This window comes from Branchiostoma lanceolatum, chromosome 2 (genome assembly GCF_035083965.1).
Source record: "Branchiostoma lanceolatum isolate klBraLanc5 chromosome 2, klBraLanc5.hap2, whole genome shotgun sequence".
Classification (NCBI taxonomy): domain Eukaryota; kingdom Metazoa; phylum Chordata; class Leptocardii; order Amphioxiformes; family Branchiostomatidae; genus Branchiostoma; species Branchiostoma lanceolatum.
In genome coordinates, this window is record NC_089723.1 from 8,078,534 (window position 1) to 8,099,665 (window position 21,132).

Consider the following 21,132-nt stretch of genomic DNA (forward strand, 5'->3'; position numbering starts at 1 on the left):
TCACTGATGAAAGACTGCGGATGAAAGACGGATGCTGTCTAAAACATCCGACCAACTTTTGTAACAAGTATCTTATTACCTGGATGTATAACCTTCATCAACGTAACTTTTCTGCTAGTTCTCTAAAGTATGAAACAGAAAGATTTCAGCTTGATATATATAAAAGTTCTGTTTATTCACAATCCAAATGCCACATTTTCTGTGGTAAAATCTATGCAGAAGCATCTAATTCACTCACTACATGTATTGAGTTTTAAGTTAAAACATACAATTGAAATGACCATAAAATAATTTTAGGATAATGAGTTTCATCAAAATCCTTCGACGTCAAACGTCATCATTTTCTTGAGGAGTCTGTTCTGGTCCAGCGAGGTCATCTCCTCGTATCGGAACAGCTCCATGGTGAAGGTCGCCTGTCCAGAGGTCACAGTTCGAATCGCTGTGGAGTATCCCTGTATTGTAAAGAGCATGAGGGACAAAGTTACAGTGCTATTGGAATATATTAGTTATGGAAAAGTCATACAAATTCCACTTAGATGCTGAGTATTAGTCAAAAATTTATACCATTCACCCTGATAGGAGACCTGACGCATCCCCGTCTTGTATCAGCCAACGAAAGGGTATGTCACCCCGTAAATATAGAATATTCACAGGGTATTCCGTATCACCCGAGGTACCAGCCCGACTGCGAGTAGGCCGGAGGGCGATCCAATCCGCGGGAGGGCTGGTACATCGGGTGATACGGAATACCACGTGTTGTATTTCATTTATGTCATACCCACCCGAGAAAACACACATTTCAATGCAGAATGCGCCAGAAGTTGAGGGAGTTTTGTGTCCTCGAACAAAAAACTGTAACAACCTCTGAATCCGGTTTTTGAATTTTCGATGGCGGCGCAACCGGCGCGCTCAAAATGCATTCTGAATATTCTATGGAAGCCTGTGTGATACAATTTAGAACCCCATGTGATATGGATAATTATCACACGGTCCGGGAAACCCGTATCAAACGTTTTCGCGGACCAGGTATGACATAAGGGCGGTATAAACATGGCGGTGCTTAAGGACGTGATCAGTGGAAAATACTGCAGTTACTTTTGTATGATCAAAACCTTTCATTTCTTGCTATGGAGAAGACAAAATTGTATGAAATGCACATGTAGGACAGTAGAAGTATTCATTCAGACGGACGTTTAAGCTCCTTTTCTCCACTTTGCTCCTGACCACTCTCGATCTCCAACCAATATTGACCATGGGTTAGTAGTAGCCTTGAATCCATCTTATTTTAGGTCCAGTTTGCTCATCTAATCAAATTCAAGCAAAATATGACTGTCCGGATTTATAGTTGGCTGGCACAGATGACATTTAAAGACTACCCGGTAGTAAGCAACCAACTCCGTACCACAGATGTCGATGCTCACAACTAACTCCCAACCATGATCTGGAGAAGGTTTGGGAGGCCATGGTCGGCTACGTGACTGACAACGGACTGAGGCTGAGCGGAGGAACAACAGATGTAGCTTAGCAGAGTATCCCTCATGGCTTTAGAACTTAAAGGCACCCAGAGCATCTTATGAGACTTGAAAACTGGAAATACTCTAGTTGCTGTAATCTTTATGAAATTGACATTTAATGCCACTGTTTACCACATTTGTGTGCGTATTTCTTATCAAAAGTGCTCAAAAGCGGCACAAAACTAAGCTACATGGTGATCTTTTAGTTTCACGCGCCTAGTGTAAATAGATCAATACCATAACCCCGCCCACCTCCGTCGAAACGTAGAAATGCAAAATTAAAACATAGAAATGCAAATGTTTGACGGACATGCAGTCACTCTCTCATTTGTCGAACCGCTAATTGTGATTGACAGTCAGGATCAGTCTATTAGTTCTCACCACACAACGACATCATATCTTTGCTCCTTTAATGTCGATATGTAATCATTATGCTATTATAGTGTTATTGAAACTTACTATGTGTAGGAATGACTAGAAATTGGAGTTTTTTAATTCAAGTTTCAAGCCTCATAAAATGCTCTGGATGCCTTTAATGGGGGATAACCAAAGGCCTTTATACCATGAGTTCTGCAAGCGGTGCCTCTGCCATCACCACCCTGGACTCCGCCCGACTCTGAACCTCTGTGACACGACCACGCCTCTGGGAGAGGTCGGCCAAGACTGACCGCATGTGGCCTTCATCTGTGGTGATCTGAGAGTAGAAAATTCAAACATATAGTTGGATAATTATTGAGGTTAGAAGTCAATGGAAGAAATCATATGATCTTGAAATGAAGGGAAAATCCAGGGGGCATAGGGAAATGGAATAAAAGTTAATATTTGATACCAGTATCAGTAAGTTCTGTTCCCAAAGGGCAGTTGATATGAAATATGTGAAGGGCCTGAATGAAAGTATTATTGATGTAAAAAGATCATTGCAACAATCTACAGACAACATGTCATTCAGATAATTTAAAAACTGTAACATTACAGTCAAGTATAACGATAATATCTATACGATAATGTTTTACCTTGGGCATCATGTCTGAGATTTTGTGCTATCTTATAAGTAACTCCTGTAAATCCAGCAGTGGCCATGGTATCACTGCAAATGTTAGATTTGTAAGAACCTTAGTCTAAATAGTAAGCTTGGAATGTAGTGATATGGGAAAGTTTACCTCCAGCATCATCATTGGTTCCAATATCTTCCCACCACTCTTCTTTAAAACCTGAAACAACAAGGAAAAACATTTAAAAAACAAGTTTGCATGCATAGAAGAACACTTTTAACCGATTTGTATTCTTTGTTAGATTTTATCTCACCAATGAATGTTACTTTGCCCAGAAAGCAGCAGGTACACAGATAATACCATGTAGACTACCATTATACAATGTATAATGGTAGTCTACATGTATGGTCATACCATTATGCTGTTAAAGATGTCATCTTATAACAGCATAATGGTATGACCATAAAATCTTACGCTAACAGAACAAGAAGCTTTTAAATTATTGATGTAACAAAATATACAGCAACTTTTGTATGGTCAACAAACTACAAAATAGACAATGCCATACAAAATAAATCTTAAAATTCTACTTACTTTAAGCAATAAAGGCCAACATGAGTAAATCCTTACATCATGTTAAGTGGTGCTTACCTAAACCCGAGTTTAGGTTTAGGTTCGGATTCGAGTCCAGAGGTTTAGGTTCAGGTTCGGACTTGAAAGTCCGGACTTGAACCAATGGAATATGTGTGCAACGAATATTTATTTTGCTGTTTCATGTAAAATTGCATATTGGCATATATTTTACATGCAATTTGAAAACTATAATATGCGGAATTATATACAGTCAGTAATTAATGCACAAGTTCAGTTGTAAACACAAAACAGCAATGTTTTCATATTTTTCCAGTGCAAATTTCACGATCTAAGGAAGCTTTAAGATGGTTTAAATCAAAAAGGAGTGTAAAAGTGAGAGATTTTTTTGTCCGGACTTGTTTCCAGATGTTTAGTTTTTTTTGGACTTGAACCTAAAGGTTAGGAACAGGTCCGGAACAGGTCCGGGGTTTAGGTATGCACCACTAATCATGTTACAATCTGATAGGGCTTATCGTGGTGAAAGACTGCAATGATCATGTACACTAGGAACTGTAGAGTGAGAGAGATAAGCCTTACCTTCTGTGTGGCCTGTGCTGCACATGCTGACACCATGGCCAGTGATGTCCCCGGACCAACCTCGATGGATTCTACAGTCACCTCTGCCCCCACCACAGGATAGCCTAACAAGGGACCTACAGGTACATACAAAAAGAAGTACTGTAAATGCAGAAATGTTCGCGGTGGTTTTATGTTCGCGGTTTTCTCGGCGACCGTTTCACCGTGAACTTAAAACCACCGCAAACATTTTTGTCCAATACTGTAGCAGTATGTGACTACCGGTATAACACTGCCACAAACTTAAAACCACCGCAAACACCCCATTTTCGCCTTAGCGTGAAATAAAAACCATGCGAACTTTAATGTATTTACAGTATCACCACACTATCTTATGTTGGCACCAGTATTATACATTACTAGTCTAAGAGTAGGTTGATTACATTAGTAGAGATTGTAAATTAGATTACATTTAGTTCTCCTCTAGAGTTCTCTTATGGCTTTGGATGTGGCTTACATTTTTAACTACATGTGGTCATTGAGTTTTATCTTACAACATACAGTTGATAAAGGTAGTCCCATAGCATTTTTGAAGCCATAGGAGCAATGGGTTTTTATCCACTGTGTTGGCATGGTATTGGAAGGAGGAGCCCATCCCTCTCCTTCCGCTGCATTGCATTAGTATAGAGATGCTAAAAAAATAGGATCATTACATTCACTGGAAGAAATGGTACAAAACTGCAAAATTTGGAAAAAAACAGTTTGCCGCCAAGTCGATCTATGCAACAAAGTTGTGGGAGGATCTGAGGTCTAAGGTAAGGCCACACCAATTTTATTTGTTGCTTCTCGGATTTTTTCAGAAAAAAATTGGAGCGACAGGGCAAAAAAACAACAACACCATTTTTGACAAATTGTCTGGGGTAAAAATAAGAGTTTGCATAACATAAAGAATAAGAGGATAATTCAAGTTTCAGCTTTGTATGGCTCATTTTATGCAATGAACCCCTTTCTTTGATGTAGTACTATAATTTCAGTAACAAAATTACCTTTTGCCAATAAGGTAATATATGAATTGATATTAAGAAATAGTTGTAATAAATGAATGGTAACATCTGACCACACTGTATGTGCAGGCCTTTATAATCTATTTTGGTGTCTATAGAGTTTTACACTGAACAAATAGTAAAATCGTGAGTAAAAATTTGTGATTGGGAATAGCAACCCCAATTTTTTTTTTTTTCAAAATGGGAAAAATAGGACAGGCTATTCCGAGAAGCAAAAAAAAATTGGCATGGCCTAAAAGAAGGTTTCCTTTTAAGACTGAGATCTTTGTGCATAAAACTTTGAGTGTGCTAAAGCTACAATCCATTGGAATTAGTAACAAGGTACATGTACAAGCGAACTTTCTAGGCCCTGGATTGAGTTGAAGATCAAACATTGGACTTGGTTTGATTAAAAAATCCTCACATTCAAAGACATTCCTTACCTTGAGTACAAGCTGATGCAATGCCAGTTTTTACTGCTGTTTGAACCTCCCTGTTGACTGTCCTTCTGTCCAGGCCAAAGTACACTCCAACATCTCTCATTTGACCATCTAGCTCCACTGGCTGTACAGAGACAGTCACCACGGCATGGTGCTTCTGAGCACCAAGAACCCGGTCAACAGTCACTGGGGGAGGGAAACCAAGACTTGTTGTGAGAAATCTGCAATAGCTGGATCTGTTATTGAGTGGGTGTAACAGTTTGTCCCAAAGCCTCACATCCTCCATAGTAACTGCTGGCTCAATGCTAGCCAGCCACAGATTAGCAAGCAAAAAATTAAGCCAGTGCTTACTACGGATGATGACACCCAGGCTACCTCCGTTTACACGTAATATATATATATACGATGCCAGGTGCCTCTTAGTCTCCAAGACTATAGAGGATAGAAGGGTGGATCTGAAGAGAAGGGGACACTTACAAGTTACATGTAGCTCAACACCATGCTAAGAGGAGAGAGTTTGTAGCCAAAGGTGCCAGCAGATGCAGATGGAAGTAAATCCAGGTTTAGGCAAAAATCCTTACAGGCACCAAGTCTCATTGGTTTACCCCATAACATCATAAGATTTTTCATAAATTACTGTCTTGCCACAAGGTACTAGAAGAAAAAAGATAATCATAGTATTTCTAAGGCCATACCAATTTAATTTCTTGGTTAACAGATTTTTATTTCCCCCCCAAAAAAAATTTTAGAAAAAAAAATATCATGAAAACAGAAGGCTGGGCCAGCCTTCTGTTTTCATGATTTTTTTTCTAAAATTTTTTTTGGGGAAAATAAAAATCCGTTTACCAAGTTAAATTGGTCTGGCCTAAGACACCCCCCAAAATCATCAGCTACCCCTTTGTACTACCTTAAAAATGTAACATGCACATGTATTGTCCTGTATATGCTGGGCCCTCTTGGAAAACAACTTTTATATGATTGTATTACTATTAGGGGGGACCCAGATGTCTTGAGGTGAAATAAATCAATAGATAAATTAAGCAGGTGCAAAGTGTACCCACCTGTTTCCTGAGCCGTGCCCCCCACCGTCTCCCTGTAGGCCACCTGCAGAGGTCCCAGGTGCGTCTCCAGCTTGTACTCCTTCAGTATCCTGTCCTGTATGATCTCCAGGTGCAGCTCACCCATCCCTGATAAAACAGTCTAAACACAAATGTAAAGTAGCGCATATTGAAATCTGTGTGTAAGTATAGTAGAGGACCCCCCCTAGCTTTCTGAGAAATGTACTCGGCGCATAACACGTGTGTATGACGGATCCTGTACTAGGCTCGCCATTGCCCCTGAGACTGCATGACCCTGTATGACTTATCTTGAAGATGTTGAGAAACGTATAGAATTAGGAACACAGTATGTTAGACAAGACAGACCGGCTCGAGAAATAGAGAGGAGAGGACATGTGAGTGTGGGATAAAGATTGTTTCTCGGCCACGACAACAACTGGAGTCTGTCTTCACTTTCCATCAGAGGACCTCTCTCTGCTATTTCCTTACACAAACACAACATACATTTTGTAAATCACTCACACATCTGATGCTAATGGTTCTGCACACCCTAGCTTCTAGCCCCCATTGAAACCTATAGTTAGGAGACTTTTTCAACTGACGCCGTACACCACGAAGGAAAGTTAGGTCGGAAATGCACCTATATAGGAAGTTAACATGTTACTGTACTGCCAAAAATATATAATAATGAAAAAAATTCTAACACTGGGAATCTTATAATAACGGATCTCCTGACATGTGTCAAAAGCCCCGAGCGGTGACGTCATCGGCCAAGCTGCTCGGGGTGCATCACCGTTTGCATCCCCGGAAGCCAAGATTCGTGACCAAAACTAACCAAAATGAATCTGAGACAACAGTGGGCTGTATCCACCACAACCCTCCTACACTAAACCACTGGGCACAGAAAAGCCTCTAAAAAACCCTTACTCCAAAATAAACGGGGACTACCACAGACCAATGTCGCGAAAAAATTGGGTTGTGCACTGTTATAGATCCCAAACTCTGGTGCCATTGCAAAATCTTCACTCTTGAAAGCGCAATCTGGTGGGAACATGCATGAGTTGGGCAAAAAACAAAAGTTGGGTGGTAATTGTTATTCTTCTATGTCTAAGGCTATTACAATGACTGCCAGATTGTGCTATTGTGAGAGCAGATGTTGCAATGGCGCCAGAGTTTGGAAAGGGGTCTATAGTCAAAAGTAGAAATTACCTCAAGAATGTCAAACATCAAGATATCATCATCTAATGTACAACTTTCCTTGACATGGAATTTCCATATTTGCTAAGTTCTAAAGGGATAGATCAAAGAGTTAAATGACTTCAATAAACACTTCAGAAACAGTAAGACACCACTATTTACCTGTCCAGTTTCAGGATCTATTTTGACATGAAGACTTGGGTCCTCTTTTTGAAGATTGACCAAGGCTGCATCCAGTTCTAGATAGGGCAAATTTCATTATGTCATCTACAATAATCAGCTGATATTTCTTACAAGAATCGAAATGCTAAAGCAACAGAAGAAAATGAAAAATGTTTTCATACTGACTAGGTTGTCAATATGCCAGTACACACAATTATTGCTATTCATCTGAATGAAAACATGCATTGCAAATAAATCATCAGTAGTTCTGTGAAACGCTTTTCCGTGGTTCCGTCACTCAGCACCAAGGAGAGAGAAAGAACTGCAATGAGACACACACAAATCAGCACCAAGGATGGAGAAAGAGCAGCAATGTGAACACAAGTCAGCACCAAGGGCAGGAAAAGAGCGACAATGAGAACACAAATCAGCACCAAGGACAGAGAAAGAAGAACAGCAATAAAAATGAAAGTCAGCATCAAGGACAGAGAAAAAGTAGCAATGAGACACAAATCAGCACCAAGGACAGAGAAGGAGCAGCAATGAGAACACAAATCAGCACCAAGGACAGAGAAAGAGCAGCAATGAGAACACAAATCAGCACCAAGGACAGAGAAAGAGCAGCAATGAGACACAAATCAGCACCAAGGACAGAGAAAGAGCAACGATAAAAACAAAAGTCAGCACCAAGGGCAGAGAAAGAGTAATGGTGAGAACACAAGTCAGCACCAAGGACAGAGAAAGAGCAACGATAAAAGCAAAAGTCAGCACCAAGGGCAGAGAACAAGCAACATTGAGAACACAAGTCAAAACAGAGAAACAGCAGCAGTGAGACACAAGTCAGCCCTAAGGACAGAGAACAAGCAACAGTGAGACACAAGTCAGCACCAAGGACAGTGAAAGAGCAGCAATGAGAACACAAATCAGCACCATAAACAGAGAAGAATAGCAATAAGAACACAAATCAGCACCAAGGACAGAAAAAGAACAGCAGTGAGAACACAAGTCAGCACCAAGGACAGAGAAAGAGCTGGAATGATAACACAAGTCAGCACCAAGGACAGAGAAAGAACAGCAATGAGAACACAAGTCAGCACCAAGGATAGAGAAAGAACAGCAATGAGAACACAAATCAGCACCAAAAGACAGAACAAGCAACAGTGAGAACACAAGTCAGCACCAAGGACAGAGAAAGAAAGGCAATGACAACACAAATCAGCACCAAGGACAGAGAAAGAGCAGCAATGAGATACAAGTCAGCACCAAGGACAGAGAAAGAACAGCAATGAGAACACAAATCAGCACCAAGGACGGGAAAAGAGCTGGAATGATAACACAAGTCAGCACCAAGGACAGAGAAAGAGCTGGAATGATAACACAAGTCAGCACCAAGGACAGAGAAAGAACAGCAATGAGACCACAAATCAGCACCAAGGACAGAGAAAGAACAGCAATGAGAACACAAGTCAGCACCAAGGACAGAGAAAGAGCAGTAATAGGAACACAAATCAGCACCAAGGACAGAGAAAGAACAGCAATGAGAACACAAATCAGCACCAAGGACAGAGAAACAACAGCAATGAGAACACAGTCAGCACCAAGGACAGAGAAACAACAGCAATGAGAACACAAATCAGCACCAAGGACAGAGAAACAACAGCAATGAGAACACAAGTCAGAAAAAAGGACAGGGAAAGAGCAGCTGTGAGATACAAGTCAGCACCAAAGACAGCGAAAGAGCAGGGATGATAAAACAAGTCAGCACCAAGGCCAGAGAAAGAACAGCAATGAGAACACAAGTCAGCACCAAGGACAGAGAAAGAGCAGCTGCAGTGAAAACTCAAGTTAACACCAAGGAAAGGAAAAGATGAAAGAGAAAGTTAGGTTACAAGAGTAACAATGAATGCAATTCAGTTATGTTACACTGATGTGGACCAGGCAAATCCTGGAAAACATTTATTAAGGATTGTCAGGCTTTCCACATGACTGCACATACCCTGTTGCTTTGACATGGATGGAGCCTCTATTGTGCAGAAGAAGACAGGTTCAGGAACATCCAGTCCTGCAAGTACTGGGGCATCCTCGTCCCCCATATCTGATATGGAATGCCCCTTTTCCTGCAGCTGCCCTCTTACTTTCTTGGCTGATACCACGGCAGATGGTGAGGATACAAGAGTGTCTCCTGTGTATGTCTGAAAAAAAACAACAGCAGATGTTAAGGCAATTCTTTGATGTTGAACATGCAAGCTGCATATGTGAAACTAATGATACTACAGTATGAGTATGAAAAGAGAGTGCATTTAGTATTCATACTTTAAAGACAGAGAAATGGTGGCTCTATTGAAAATCATTGTTATCTAGCATGAGAATAGTGCATGATGGGAGGCAAGTATCTTGTTTTTATCATCCCATCTTGTTTTTAACTAATAACTATAATTCACTGTTTAATATGGATAACTTTAACCTTTATCCACCCACTAACTATGATTGACAGGGGTGCCAAAGAATACATACGAATTTTACAGAATTCATACGAGTTTTAAGGAATACATACAACTCATTACGAGAAATATAAGAATTTTATGGAATACATACAATCCATTACTAAAGAAAAATATGATCCTTACTAATTTGTTGGCCATTGCGCTAGCACCAAATCTAGCTTTGTCTGGTTTTCCTAGTTGGTCTAAGCCTACATTAGTGCAGCTTGAGATTTTTGGAGTTTAGTAGGATGGGATACGCCATTATTAAGCTCTTAAAAGCCAATATATCGTACAAAGAACTGGTTAGGTCGAGTCCGCCATCTTGAATTTGGAGGTCATGTCACGTGATCCAACAAATAGTAAGGATCATATGTTTTTGCGTAATGGATGGTATGAAGTCCGTAAAACTCGTATGAATACTTTGGCACGCCTGTTTGAGGAGAGCCACATCTTGAGCACCTACCAAGAGCTGAGGTCCATCTTAGTGTGAGTGGATCATGCATATAAGTCTGGTCTTATCCAGCTTGTACCATTGTACAAAACGATGTGTTATGCCTAAAATCAGTATACCCTTTATGCAGAACAAATGAACCTTGTCTTGGATTTTCATGCATCTACAAGAGAGACTGAAACAGGGATGCAGGAAAGAACTGAATTATGACACAAACCTGTTTCATCCCCACGACCATGGCAATGTTGCCGGCAGCCATGGAGGCCATCTCTCTGTACTCATCAGCAAACACCAGGAGGAGTCTGTTCACACGTTCTCTGCATAAGGACATCAGTTAATTATCCATTAGGAGGAAAATCTTTATGTGGTCCTTCTGAAACCTACTAAAAATAACTACGGAATACATGTACATGTATCTTTCTTCAAAATCTAACTAGTACAAGAGCACCTTCCTATCTAGTTTAGCAGATACATGGCTTTTGATTTTATATTGTACTTGATATAAAACCTGCTAAAAGTAGCTACAGAATATATGTAGTATTTCCTCAAATTTAGCCATCACAGTTTAACAGATACCTGATGATAGAATTTGATCTTGCACTGCACATATTAATTGTCATATTGTTAATTGTCAAAACAATACAATTGCAAAATAAGCGATTGCCATGCCCCTGATAAACATTGATCCAAAAGTAAGAATAATGAAAGTAATAATGATAAAATCTAACAAAAAGTAACACTGTAATTTGTAGATGACATGAGAGTATTGTCTTACGTGCAGTCTCTGCTGACATTATAGATGGTGGACTGAGGTGTGATGGTGCCTGAGTAGATACGTAGGAAGGTCAGGGGTCCCCGCTGCTTATGATGGGTGATCTTAAAGGCATACGCACACAGGCTATCCTCATACAGTTGCCTAGGAGACAGAAACAACACCACATATAATACACATACTGAATAAGCTTGTATATTTGTTTGCTTAAAGAAAAAAATGAAATTGGTCTGCAGGCTACTCTTCATTGAGTTCATGAGGGAAGAGGTAAGGGTCAGAAGAAATATAACAACATACAGATTACATGATTGACGTCCTAATAAATATCTTAACACATACACCAAAAAACAGTTCCTCAAGCAACTGGATAAAACTTTGAAACCGTCAGATGTTTCAGACAGCATCCGTTGTCTTACGTAAGTGACTAAAGGGAGGAACTGGAGAACCAGGTTTTATACCAAAACCTATAAACACATAGTCCTGATAAATCTATTTATAAAACATACAATGTATATCCTTACACCTACATGGTATTGCAAAAACACAACAACATGAAAGTTGGCCTATGGTCTTCGTCTGTTAATTTGGGTCATTTCAGAGTCTGTATAATTTGAATTCATAATCATACATTACAGGGTTCAAAATTCATTTCTGGAAATAGGTGCACTGGTGCACCCAACCCAAAAAATTAGGTGCACAGAAAGAATTTTGGATGCACCACAATTAAGTTAAATGTCAGCAAAACATAATTACAAAGTTTAATGCTCTTAAGAACTTCAATCTGCAATTCTATAGCTTAAACCCAGTGTTCTCGCCAGGCCTTTTCAGCATAGGGGCCCCCTATGCTGTGATTTGGACCCCCTATGCTGTGGTCTGGACCCCTATGCTGTGTTTCAACCAGCATAGGGGTGTTTCTTTCTGGAAAGAACCTTGTGACCCTTCATAAATCTTTTAAAAAGTTCATATTTGGCTTAAGAATGAGGCTGTAACAGAGGAAAAACTTTATTTCACAAAATTTATCCCTCAAAATGCAGGAAATAGTGTCTCATTGGGTTATGAATTCAAAAATTTTCCGGGGGAACAAGCCGGACACCCTACTCTGTGGTAATTTCTTCGTAGCTTGCGCCACGTAAAGTTGGCCTTCTGTACCTGACCCCTATGCTGTGAAAAAATTCTGGCGAGAACACTGCTTAAACCTTAAAATTTAGTTAGTGATACATCAAAAAAAGTCCAACAAAAGGTTATATTACTTTGTCTGATACTTCCATTTAAAGAATATTCTGTACACTAGTGTACAATCAGGTGCACAGCTCCAATTTTGTGTGCACACAGGTGCACATGCACCCAGTATTTCAAGCCCTGCACTACTATAAAAGATTGTTGTAATTGTTCAGACTACTTACTCCAGCTCCCTCCCCTTGTCCTGTGGATCAGGCAGGTACCTGATGATGGCATCCAGCAGAGGTTGGACACCTTTGTTCTTCAGGGAACTGCCACACAACACGGGCACACCTGTCTGGGCACAGGTCACTCTCTGCAGAGCCATGTGGACCTGCACGGTCCAAGATAGACAAAATCTTTCAGTTATCCTGCATGACGTTTTGCATTGCTCTAGAACTACCATAATGACCGGTGCAATGGCTTAGTGGGTAGAGTGTTCGCCTTGCATACGGTAGGTCGTGAGTTCGATCCCCAGCCGAGTCATACCAAAGACTTTAAAAATGGTTTCTCTGCTTAGTACTCAGCATTAGGGGAAGAGTATGGCAGTTAAACACACACCACTACCAGTGGACTAGCCCCCCTCTGTAGTGATTGCACAAAGTTGTGTGGCCCAAGGGCTACTGAAACGAAGGTGGGTGCAGACCTATGCACCATCGGTGCGGGAAGGAACTACCATAATGGCTTTTTACCCTGGAATTATAGAGTAACGAACATTCAAGTTAAATCATTTTCTGCGGATGTTTAAAAAAAGTCTGAGTATGTAGATGTCCATCTGTATCTGTATCTGTATCTACATAGCCGGTATAACCATCCTTTGGCATAACAAACCAGCTATGTAGGCATGCAACACTGCAGCAGCCATTTGCAGTTTGCACATCTAGCTTTAAGCGTTCTTTTGAGCTTCCGAGTGAAAATGCCTCTACTATACATGATGGCAATGAGTTCCACATTTGAACATCTAGGGAAACATGTTAATGATGTATGTAAATGTCCATTTCTTGGCAATGAAGATACATAAACTCTGAATATGTACTACATTAGTAAGAGATATCTCTCTCTCTAACCTCTTCAGCTGGAATGGCCTCCAGATCACATGTGCCATCTCCACTTAGCAGCAAATCTGCCATCTTGTCATCCAGCTCAGCCAACTGTGAAAAAACAAGTACTGTTAGTTCAACACTGCAAATTGGTTCAATGATACCTCAAAGTAACCTCATATTGATACTTATACATTTATATAGCAAGAGAGGCTCACAACATCAGTAAGGCAAGTTTCAAGCAATAAACAGATGGCAAAGCTAGGAAATGAGAGACAACATTCTAACTGGGAATAGTAGGTATTTCAATCAGAATTTTGAAAGCATAATACACCCGTCTGATATTTCTTACTGTTTCTGGAAGGAATGACCAAGAGAAATGAATGCTTTTAAAATTAAGCCAATGTGTTCAGTAGTTCCTGAGATATGTCCCCTCAAAGTTTCCAAAATCTGCCCTCCGAAATCTAATCAGACAAGTAATCTAATAGTGTGTGACATTTTAGGAGACTGGTAGAACATAATTATACTAGTACCTGCTCTACCAGGATAGCCCTCTCCTCTAAAGATCTTTCCTGGAGTTCTGCATCATCCACATCCTGGAGTGGTGTTGTCTGGTACTCTGACCCGTCGTTTCCTGGCCCCAAGGTCCATGTTAACTTCTCCATGGACACCAAGTCCACCATTCCACTGAACGTCTTCTCTATGCCAATGGGCAGCTGAACACAATATCATTCATACATATATTAGAAAAGTAGGATTATACGGTCCCCCGAATGTGCGAAATGGAACGAAACGGACGAAATGGAACGAAATGGAACGAAATGGAACGAAGTAAAACAACATATGTAACATTATGAAATGAAATACCTGTAGAAAGCAAATTATAAGGAGTAGACCGGAACAGGAAGCATTTTAGATATAGAATGCAATTTCTGTAGCTAGACAGCTTGCCACATGGATTTACTATGAACTTTTACGAGAAAAGACATTTTCGTCAGTCTCTACAACATGTAGCACAAGTTGATTTTTTAAATCTTCTGCACAGAAAATGACCATAGAAAACATGAAGACATTATCAGAATACATACCTGAATCACTAGAGGAACAGTCTTCAACTTGTCTCTGATTGAATTGATTGAATACTCTAGGCTGCAAAACGAAAAAAAAAACACAGAAGAGACAACTGAAAGTTAATTAAAGTTTGATATTGTGACACCAAATTTTCTTCAACAATCATTAACCTCTGCAGGACAAAAACAGATCCCAGAATGCAAGCTTACAATCACGTTACATTATTTTGAAGGCATATACATAAAAGACACTACCTTGCTCCAGTTTTGTCCATTTTGTTGAGAAAAGCAATCCTAGGGACAGAGTATCTGTCTGCCTGTCTCCACACTGTCAGTGTCTGCGCCTGCAACAACAAGTAACAATCCAAGATAGCTTTGGAACAAGATGCAAAATGGTCCTGGGTATCTCTGATATGGGGTGTCCCTGTGGTGTAGTGGTCTGCGCTTCTTACTTGGACCAGAAGGCCCGGGATCAAGCCCCGGGTAGGACACCCCTGGACAAGAGGCGCATTGAGTCATACCGAAGACTTTATAAAAATGGTACATACTTATGAAACAGTATGGAAGTTAAACACACTCCACTGTCAGTGGACTAGCCCCTTGCTGCAGTGATTGCACCACAGTGTGTCCCAGGGCTATGAAACGGAGATGGGCACCGCCCTATACACCTTATGGTGTGGGAGAATTTTAACTTAAATTTAACTTAATCTCTAATATGAACTTGTCAAATAATTTCACAATAAGACAAGTTTATGATATATAAAGATACTGAAATGACAGGTTTAATGGTTACTGACTTCTACACCAGCTGATGCATCGAACACAGCGACCGCTCCATCTAGAACTCTGAGAGAACGTTCCACCTCCACTGTGAAGTCAACATGGCCTAATAACGAGAACGCACACCAAAAAAAACAACACATGGAGTTATTTACAGATTGAAGTAAATAAAAACACTGTATATGAAATGCTAAAAGAGAATGAAAGACATTGGTCATTATTCCAAGAGATTAATAGACTTTACCAGACTCCACAGGTCACTGGAAAAATAGTTACGAGATATTGGCCGAATAGACAGACAACATGCCAAAGGAGTTAGCCAACCTGAGAGTACAGCTTGCGACTCAGAAATTAGCACAATATAAGCTCAAGATGATTTCATATCTAGAGTAATCACAGTTTTCAAGACTTTCCATGTAACAGTGAGTGATCTTTCAGGTATGTAAGCGTGCCACACAGCACACTTCGATGTCGTCAAATGTGCACAAGAAACACGCTGTGACGGCCGTCCCAGGGTGCCATATGGGGCACCCAGAACAGATGTTTTCTACGGTCTCCACATTGATATAAGATGCAAACAGTTGACAATACTCGGTCAGAAAATAGCTGAACAATTATATTTTACGATCTTTTGACGGACAGAGTGTGGGAAAATATGGAATTTGTGAAGTTCGTACGGAGCGCCTGAGAGAATGTGCGAGCACCGATCTAGGGAGACTTACATAGCTTGATCTTTTAAGACTACATTGTACTGTAGGTATATTGTACTGTAGGTATATCATAGTGTCCACCCCTGTAGCCTTACCAGGTGTGTCTATCAGGTTGATCCTGTGGTTCTTCCAGTTGAAGGAGATGGCGGCAGACTGGATAGTGATCCCCCGCTGTCTCTCCTGACTCATGTAATCCATCACTGTGTCACCATCATCAACATCTGCGAGGGAACAACAAATCAACTTAAGCTTTATATTACAGATTTTGAACTTGACACAATGACTACTTTAAGTAACAAACATGATACTAGTAATTCAAATGCACGGTACAAAAGCCTTGTTCCTAACAGTTTATGAACATGTTCAACTATATCATAAATATTGACTAATATCAAAATTCCCATTCAGGGATTTTTCTACCAATAATGTAAACTATCTAAAAGATGGAAGATGATAATAATTTAAATAATAATCTAAATAATAATTTAAATGATAATTTAAATGATATATCATATAGATATAATAAATCATTATATTTATAATATAAATATTATATAATAATTTATTATATAATAATTTATCATATAAAAATTTACTAACTTCTTATAATAATGAAGATTATATTATATGATATAACTTTGCTGTGGTAAAAGTTGCTGTGGTAAAAGTTGTCTTTATGTTTTCGAGTCTGCTCTTTGACATGCATCTTATCCTTACCTCCCAAAGCTCTGGTGAAGCCTGTATAATACAGCATTCTCTCTGTTGTGGTCGTTTTCCCTGCATCTATATGTGCCATTATCCCTATATTTCGTATCCTGGGGAAGAAGAAAATAGGCAGTTGACCAGTACAACCAATACTTATAACGTTAAAATCATGATTATACAATGCAGTAAAGTGCCATATATGGAAAGTTTTATTTCTGACCCCAATTCAACCAACAAAAATTTACATACAAACTAGAAAGGCCGTCATTTGCCCCTGAGCAAATACAGCATGTTTCGCCCATGCAAGAAGTGGGCTGTCCCAAAATAACTCCTGGGCAAATCGAAATATTAACTGCATGTAGGAAGGCAACATTTGCGAGAGCATCATACTTTGCCACGAACATGGAACGGGGACAGCACTTTTGCCCGTTTTTGGTCTGAAAATGGGTCCAAAAGTCCCCAAAACGAAGCATTTTGAAGTGATGTACACCACAAATGTGATTGAAGTCCTGTAGGGACATGTATAAGGCACCCTTGTGCCGAATTACAGGTCATTTGCTTGTCATACCAGGGCACAGAAGCCAAAAATATAAAAATTGCCTTAAAATGCACCAAAAAACCTCCATAAAAATGATATTAAGGCCTGTTTCAAAACAATTGAAAAATCGTCTGGGGGTATTTGCCATCTTAACCCCCATGCCAAATTTCAGGTTGGTTGGTTAAAAAATGGCGGGGTTGAATCCATTTGAAGATTTGTCAGGAGGAGAAGAAGAAGAACCAGACAAAAACAATATGTTGAGCCCATACCTATGGGCTCAACATAATTACAATCAATATCTTTTTCTAACCTGGACATCTCAGCCTCAACGATCTCGGTTCTTGATTTCCCTGAGAGAAAAAAAAACATCATGTTAGTACAGATAACAACATCATGTTAGTACATGTAGTATGCTGTTACAGTATTTATGTATGTTACAGTATAATTAAGTTCAGATATATTAATACAAGATCAATGAATCAGACAGCAGAGGAGATATTTACAAGAAGTGCCAGTTTACGAGGCTGTCACAAGACTGTCACGGTCATCGACCTTTGGTTTTTTACGTGTGGCGTGGGATGTCTGGCGATGTTAGATTTACTGACTTGTACTACAAGTGGCTCGCGGCATTTCGTGTTAGAAAATGCAGTCAATATTGCCACAGAGAGGGTCGGTTTTTCAATTGAATAAAAAGAAATATATGGCCTAACACACCACCAGAAATGTTGGCGTTCCGTTGCCTCCTTCGGTGGCTTTATTTTTCGGGGCGGCGAAACTGCCCCTGCCGGCGTTTTAGCGCTCCCCAAATAAATTACGCCGCTGAAGATTTTTGCGAAGGAGGCCAGAGTTTCTTATCAATAGTCGGGGCTTTTTTTCGTCCCTTGCTCTCAGCGTAATGTGGTCTTTGAAATTAAAAAGAACGTAATTTATTGTTTGTATTTCTGGCTTATATCGGCACGAGAGAGGCGCCGCCGTCGCTACATGACATCCTTCAAGATGACAGGTCGCTATTGTTTTATGGACTGGTTAAACAAACATGAAATTTGACCCTATCTCATTAACTCTGCGTCAGGCAAACCCTAACGCACAAGAACGCGTCATTCAAAAACTGTAACGCGACGACACCAAAACCCTAACGCAAGGATAACGCAAGGATAACGCAAGGGTAACGCGTTACGTTACAGTTATTAACTATCACGCGAGTGGTACTGTAACTTACCTGAGTACCATCTGTAGTGGTAAACATGTCTTCTCCCTCCTCTTAAGCAGGGATGAGCAAGACGCATCAGCTGGAAGGGACAGACAATGTCATATACATTGTGTTTATAATATATTACCCAGCACAGATCCCACAAGCAGAAGAGTTACTAGAATCTTTAAACCCCCCTCAAAAAGACTACTAGTTGCAGTTCAACACTTCATTAAATATAGCCCCAGAGTATCATCGATGGAAGAAACTGATGAGTAAAATCATAATAATGTTACATAATAGCCCTCCTCCCCCTTAATTTGTCGTCTGCAAAACTAGCTTGTTACGTTCTCACCTTTCGAATACAGTCGATTCCAGCAACGCGCATCATATCTCTTAATGTGCTAGCTCTTTTGGGTTCATATAAATGTTAAATCTAGGACAATAATAATAGAAATCGCTTATTTTCCACCGATTTCAGCAGAATTACACGCATGTTCCCCAGAACGTCGTCTGCACCTTGCACTTTAACCCTTGACCTTTTGTATGACAACCTTAGCTTTGTATATTGTTATTTATGTACATTTTACACTGTGAGTATGATTATCTACATATTTTTTGCACGCACTTTGCTATTAATAAAGGTTGAAATAAAAGAAATTTAAAATTTTAAAATCAAGAAAAGTCCGTCGTCTACACCTTACACTTTACCCCCTGACCTTTTGGCGCCAATTTCAAGTAGGGACCAAGATGGCGTCGCTACAGGACAAACATCGGAAGGTCTGTTTTACTGGGGTTTTATTGTTGAAAAGAAGCATGAATGTAGTCTTTTTCTTCCGAGATATATTTCTGTGGTGTACAAGGAGGTATAATGTCACATAATGGCGTTACTTACTGCTGGAGACGGGCATCGTTCAGCAAATTCTACTCTACTCAAATCATTTTGGACCTAATGACCAGACTGTATACGTTATAAATACGTTTCATAGATTTATACCTTTTGAATTATTAGAAGTTAAATAATAGGAGGTCTGATTATGACTTGTTTATGCAGCCTGGAATTTTGAAATGATTTGTTTGTTTGTTTGTTTGGGCTTTTGTTTATTAATGAAAAACTCAAAATTATTTGAGGTGACATGTGGGAATAGGTCAGAAAAAAGTATACAACAAATTGAGATACAGATTACATGTTTGAAGTTCTAATAAATCCATTAACTCAGCAAAAGTACCCGGGTCACGGGTTCCTTAGTAATCACTCGGTGTCCAGCACCGAAGGTGCCTTCATCGCTAGACTTCCAGTGATGAAGTTTTGTCATCTGTGGCCTTCCAGCAATGAGGCGACTTCATTACTGGAAATCACTGAATTATCACTGGAAACCGAGAGATGAGAGTACCCGCGGGGCTGGAAAACCAGATTCCGCACCGTAATTGTAAACCGAGCCAGCTAATCCGATGTGCAGTTTACGCTAACGTACGCATCAATTTACGTAACATTATGCTTTAATACGAAAAAAGGCCAAAATACCTGCCGGGCGGTGGCAAAGCCGGGCAAGCTCCCGGACGGAAAAAAATATATCCAGATGCTTGACAATAAATAATTGTTCGTGTCACACAAAAGTACCGTACACTGACAAATCAATCATTAAAAAATTATACGGTATAAAGGTTCCCGGCTTTGTCTTATTGTAGTACGCCGTAATGGTATCGACTCAAAATGCACTCAAAATATTGTCTAATAGTTAGCACTGGAACATTCCAGTGATAATGATATGTGATCACTGGAAGGCCACTAACGAAGTAATGTCATCACTCGGCTTCCAGCACTAGAGAGTCACTCATCACTGGTAAATCTAGCGTGGAACCCGTGACCGCGGGACCTCCGTACTGGGTAACCAGTGATGAATGACCTTTGAACCAGCCTACTTGTCTGGCACCTGAGTGACGAGCGGAGATCATCACTAGAAGCCGAGTGATAAGCGGAGTTCATTTCTGGAAACCGAGCACCGAGGCAAGATTCAGTGCTGGAATTCCAGCACCGAGGGGGCTTCATTACTGGAATAAAGCCGTTCGTCACTGGATTTCTAGTGATGAACTTTCTTTGGTGCTGGACGTCCAGCGAAGACGCTATTTTGTTCACGCGTTCATTACTCGGCGCCCAGTGAGGAACCGGTGACCCAGGTACCTTTGCATTAACTCATATAACGTCAGTTAGATAATGTCATATCCTACTAGTACATTTAAAATCACAAATGTAGAAAATTTGACATGGAAGTTTCTGATGTTCCCAGGTTCGACATTGGTTGGATCAGATGTCTGAAGGAGAGACAGTTCCTCCTTATGAGGTGAATGAGACGACCATCACTGTCCTGTACGACTGATTTTCACAGGTGCAAATGTAGAAAATATGACGTTATAAGTTTCTGACGTTCCCAGGTCTGACATTGGTTGGACCAGATGTTTGAAGGGGAGACAGTTCCTCCTTATGAGGTGAATGAGACGACCATCACTGTCCTGTACGACTGATTTTCACAGGTGCAAATGTAGAAAATTTGACATGAAGTTTCTGATGTTCGCAGGTTCGACATTGGTTGGAGCAGATGTTTGAAGGAGAGACAGTTCCT

At 40.1% G+C, this 21,132-nt stretch overlaps 1 protein-coding gene across 1 annotated transcript; it reads right to left on the bottom strand.

The window, feature by feature from the left end:
- Positions 1-150: 150 nt before the first annotated feature.
- On the bottom strand, positions 151-19,051 carry LOC136427342 (ribosome-releasing factor 2, mitochondrial-like). Its single transcript, XM_066416162.1, has 21 exons — positions 18,867-19,051; positions 18,542-18,611; positions 17,633-17,672; positions 16,797-16,894; positions 16,175-16,300; positions 15,387-15,475; positions 14,845-14,933; positions 14,608-14,668; positions 14,053-14,235; positions 13,547-13,630; positions 12,665-12,813; positions 11,265-11,405; positions 10,707-10,806; positions 9,552-9,747; positions 7,556-7,632; positions 6,200-6,338; positions 5,142-5,324; positions 3,677-3,792; positions 2,675-2,725; positions 2,077-2,208; positions 151-452 (listed from the first exon to the last, which is right to left on the bottom strand). The coding sequence occupies exons 1-21, from the start codon at positions 18,900-18,902 to the stop codon at positions 312-314; spliced, it is 2,301 nt and encodes a 766-aa protein (XP_066272259.1). The 5' UTR covers positions 18,903-19,051; the 3' UTR covers positions 151-311.
- Positions 19,052-21,132: the final 2,081 nt, after the last annotated feature.

Bases quoted from the DNA above. Each gene is read 5' to 3' on its own strand.
- LOC136427342 (XM_066416162.1), bottom strand. From the start codon at position 18,902: ATGATGCGCGTTGCTGGAATCGACTGTATTCGAAAG. The intron at 15,476-16,174 runs GTAAGGCTACAG...TCTCGTTATTAG, and splicing joins CAACCTGATAGACACACCTG to GCCATGTTGACTTCACAGTG. The intron at 3,793-5,141 runs GTAAGGAATGTC...ATGTACCTGTAG, and splicing joins TGCATCAGCTTGTACTCAAG to GTCCCTTGTTAGGCTATCCT.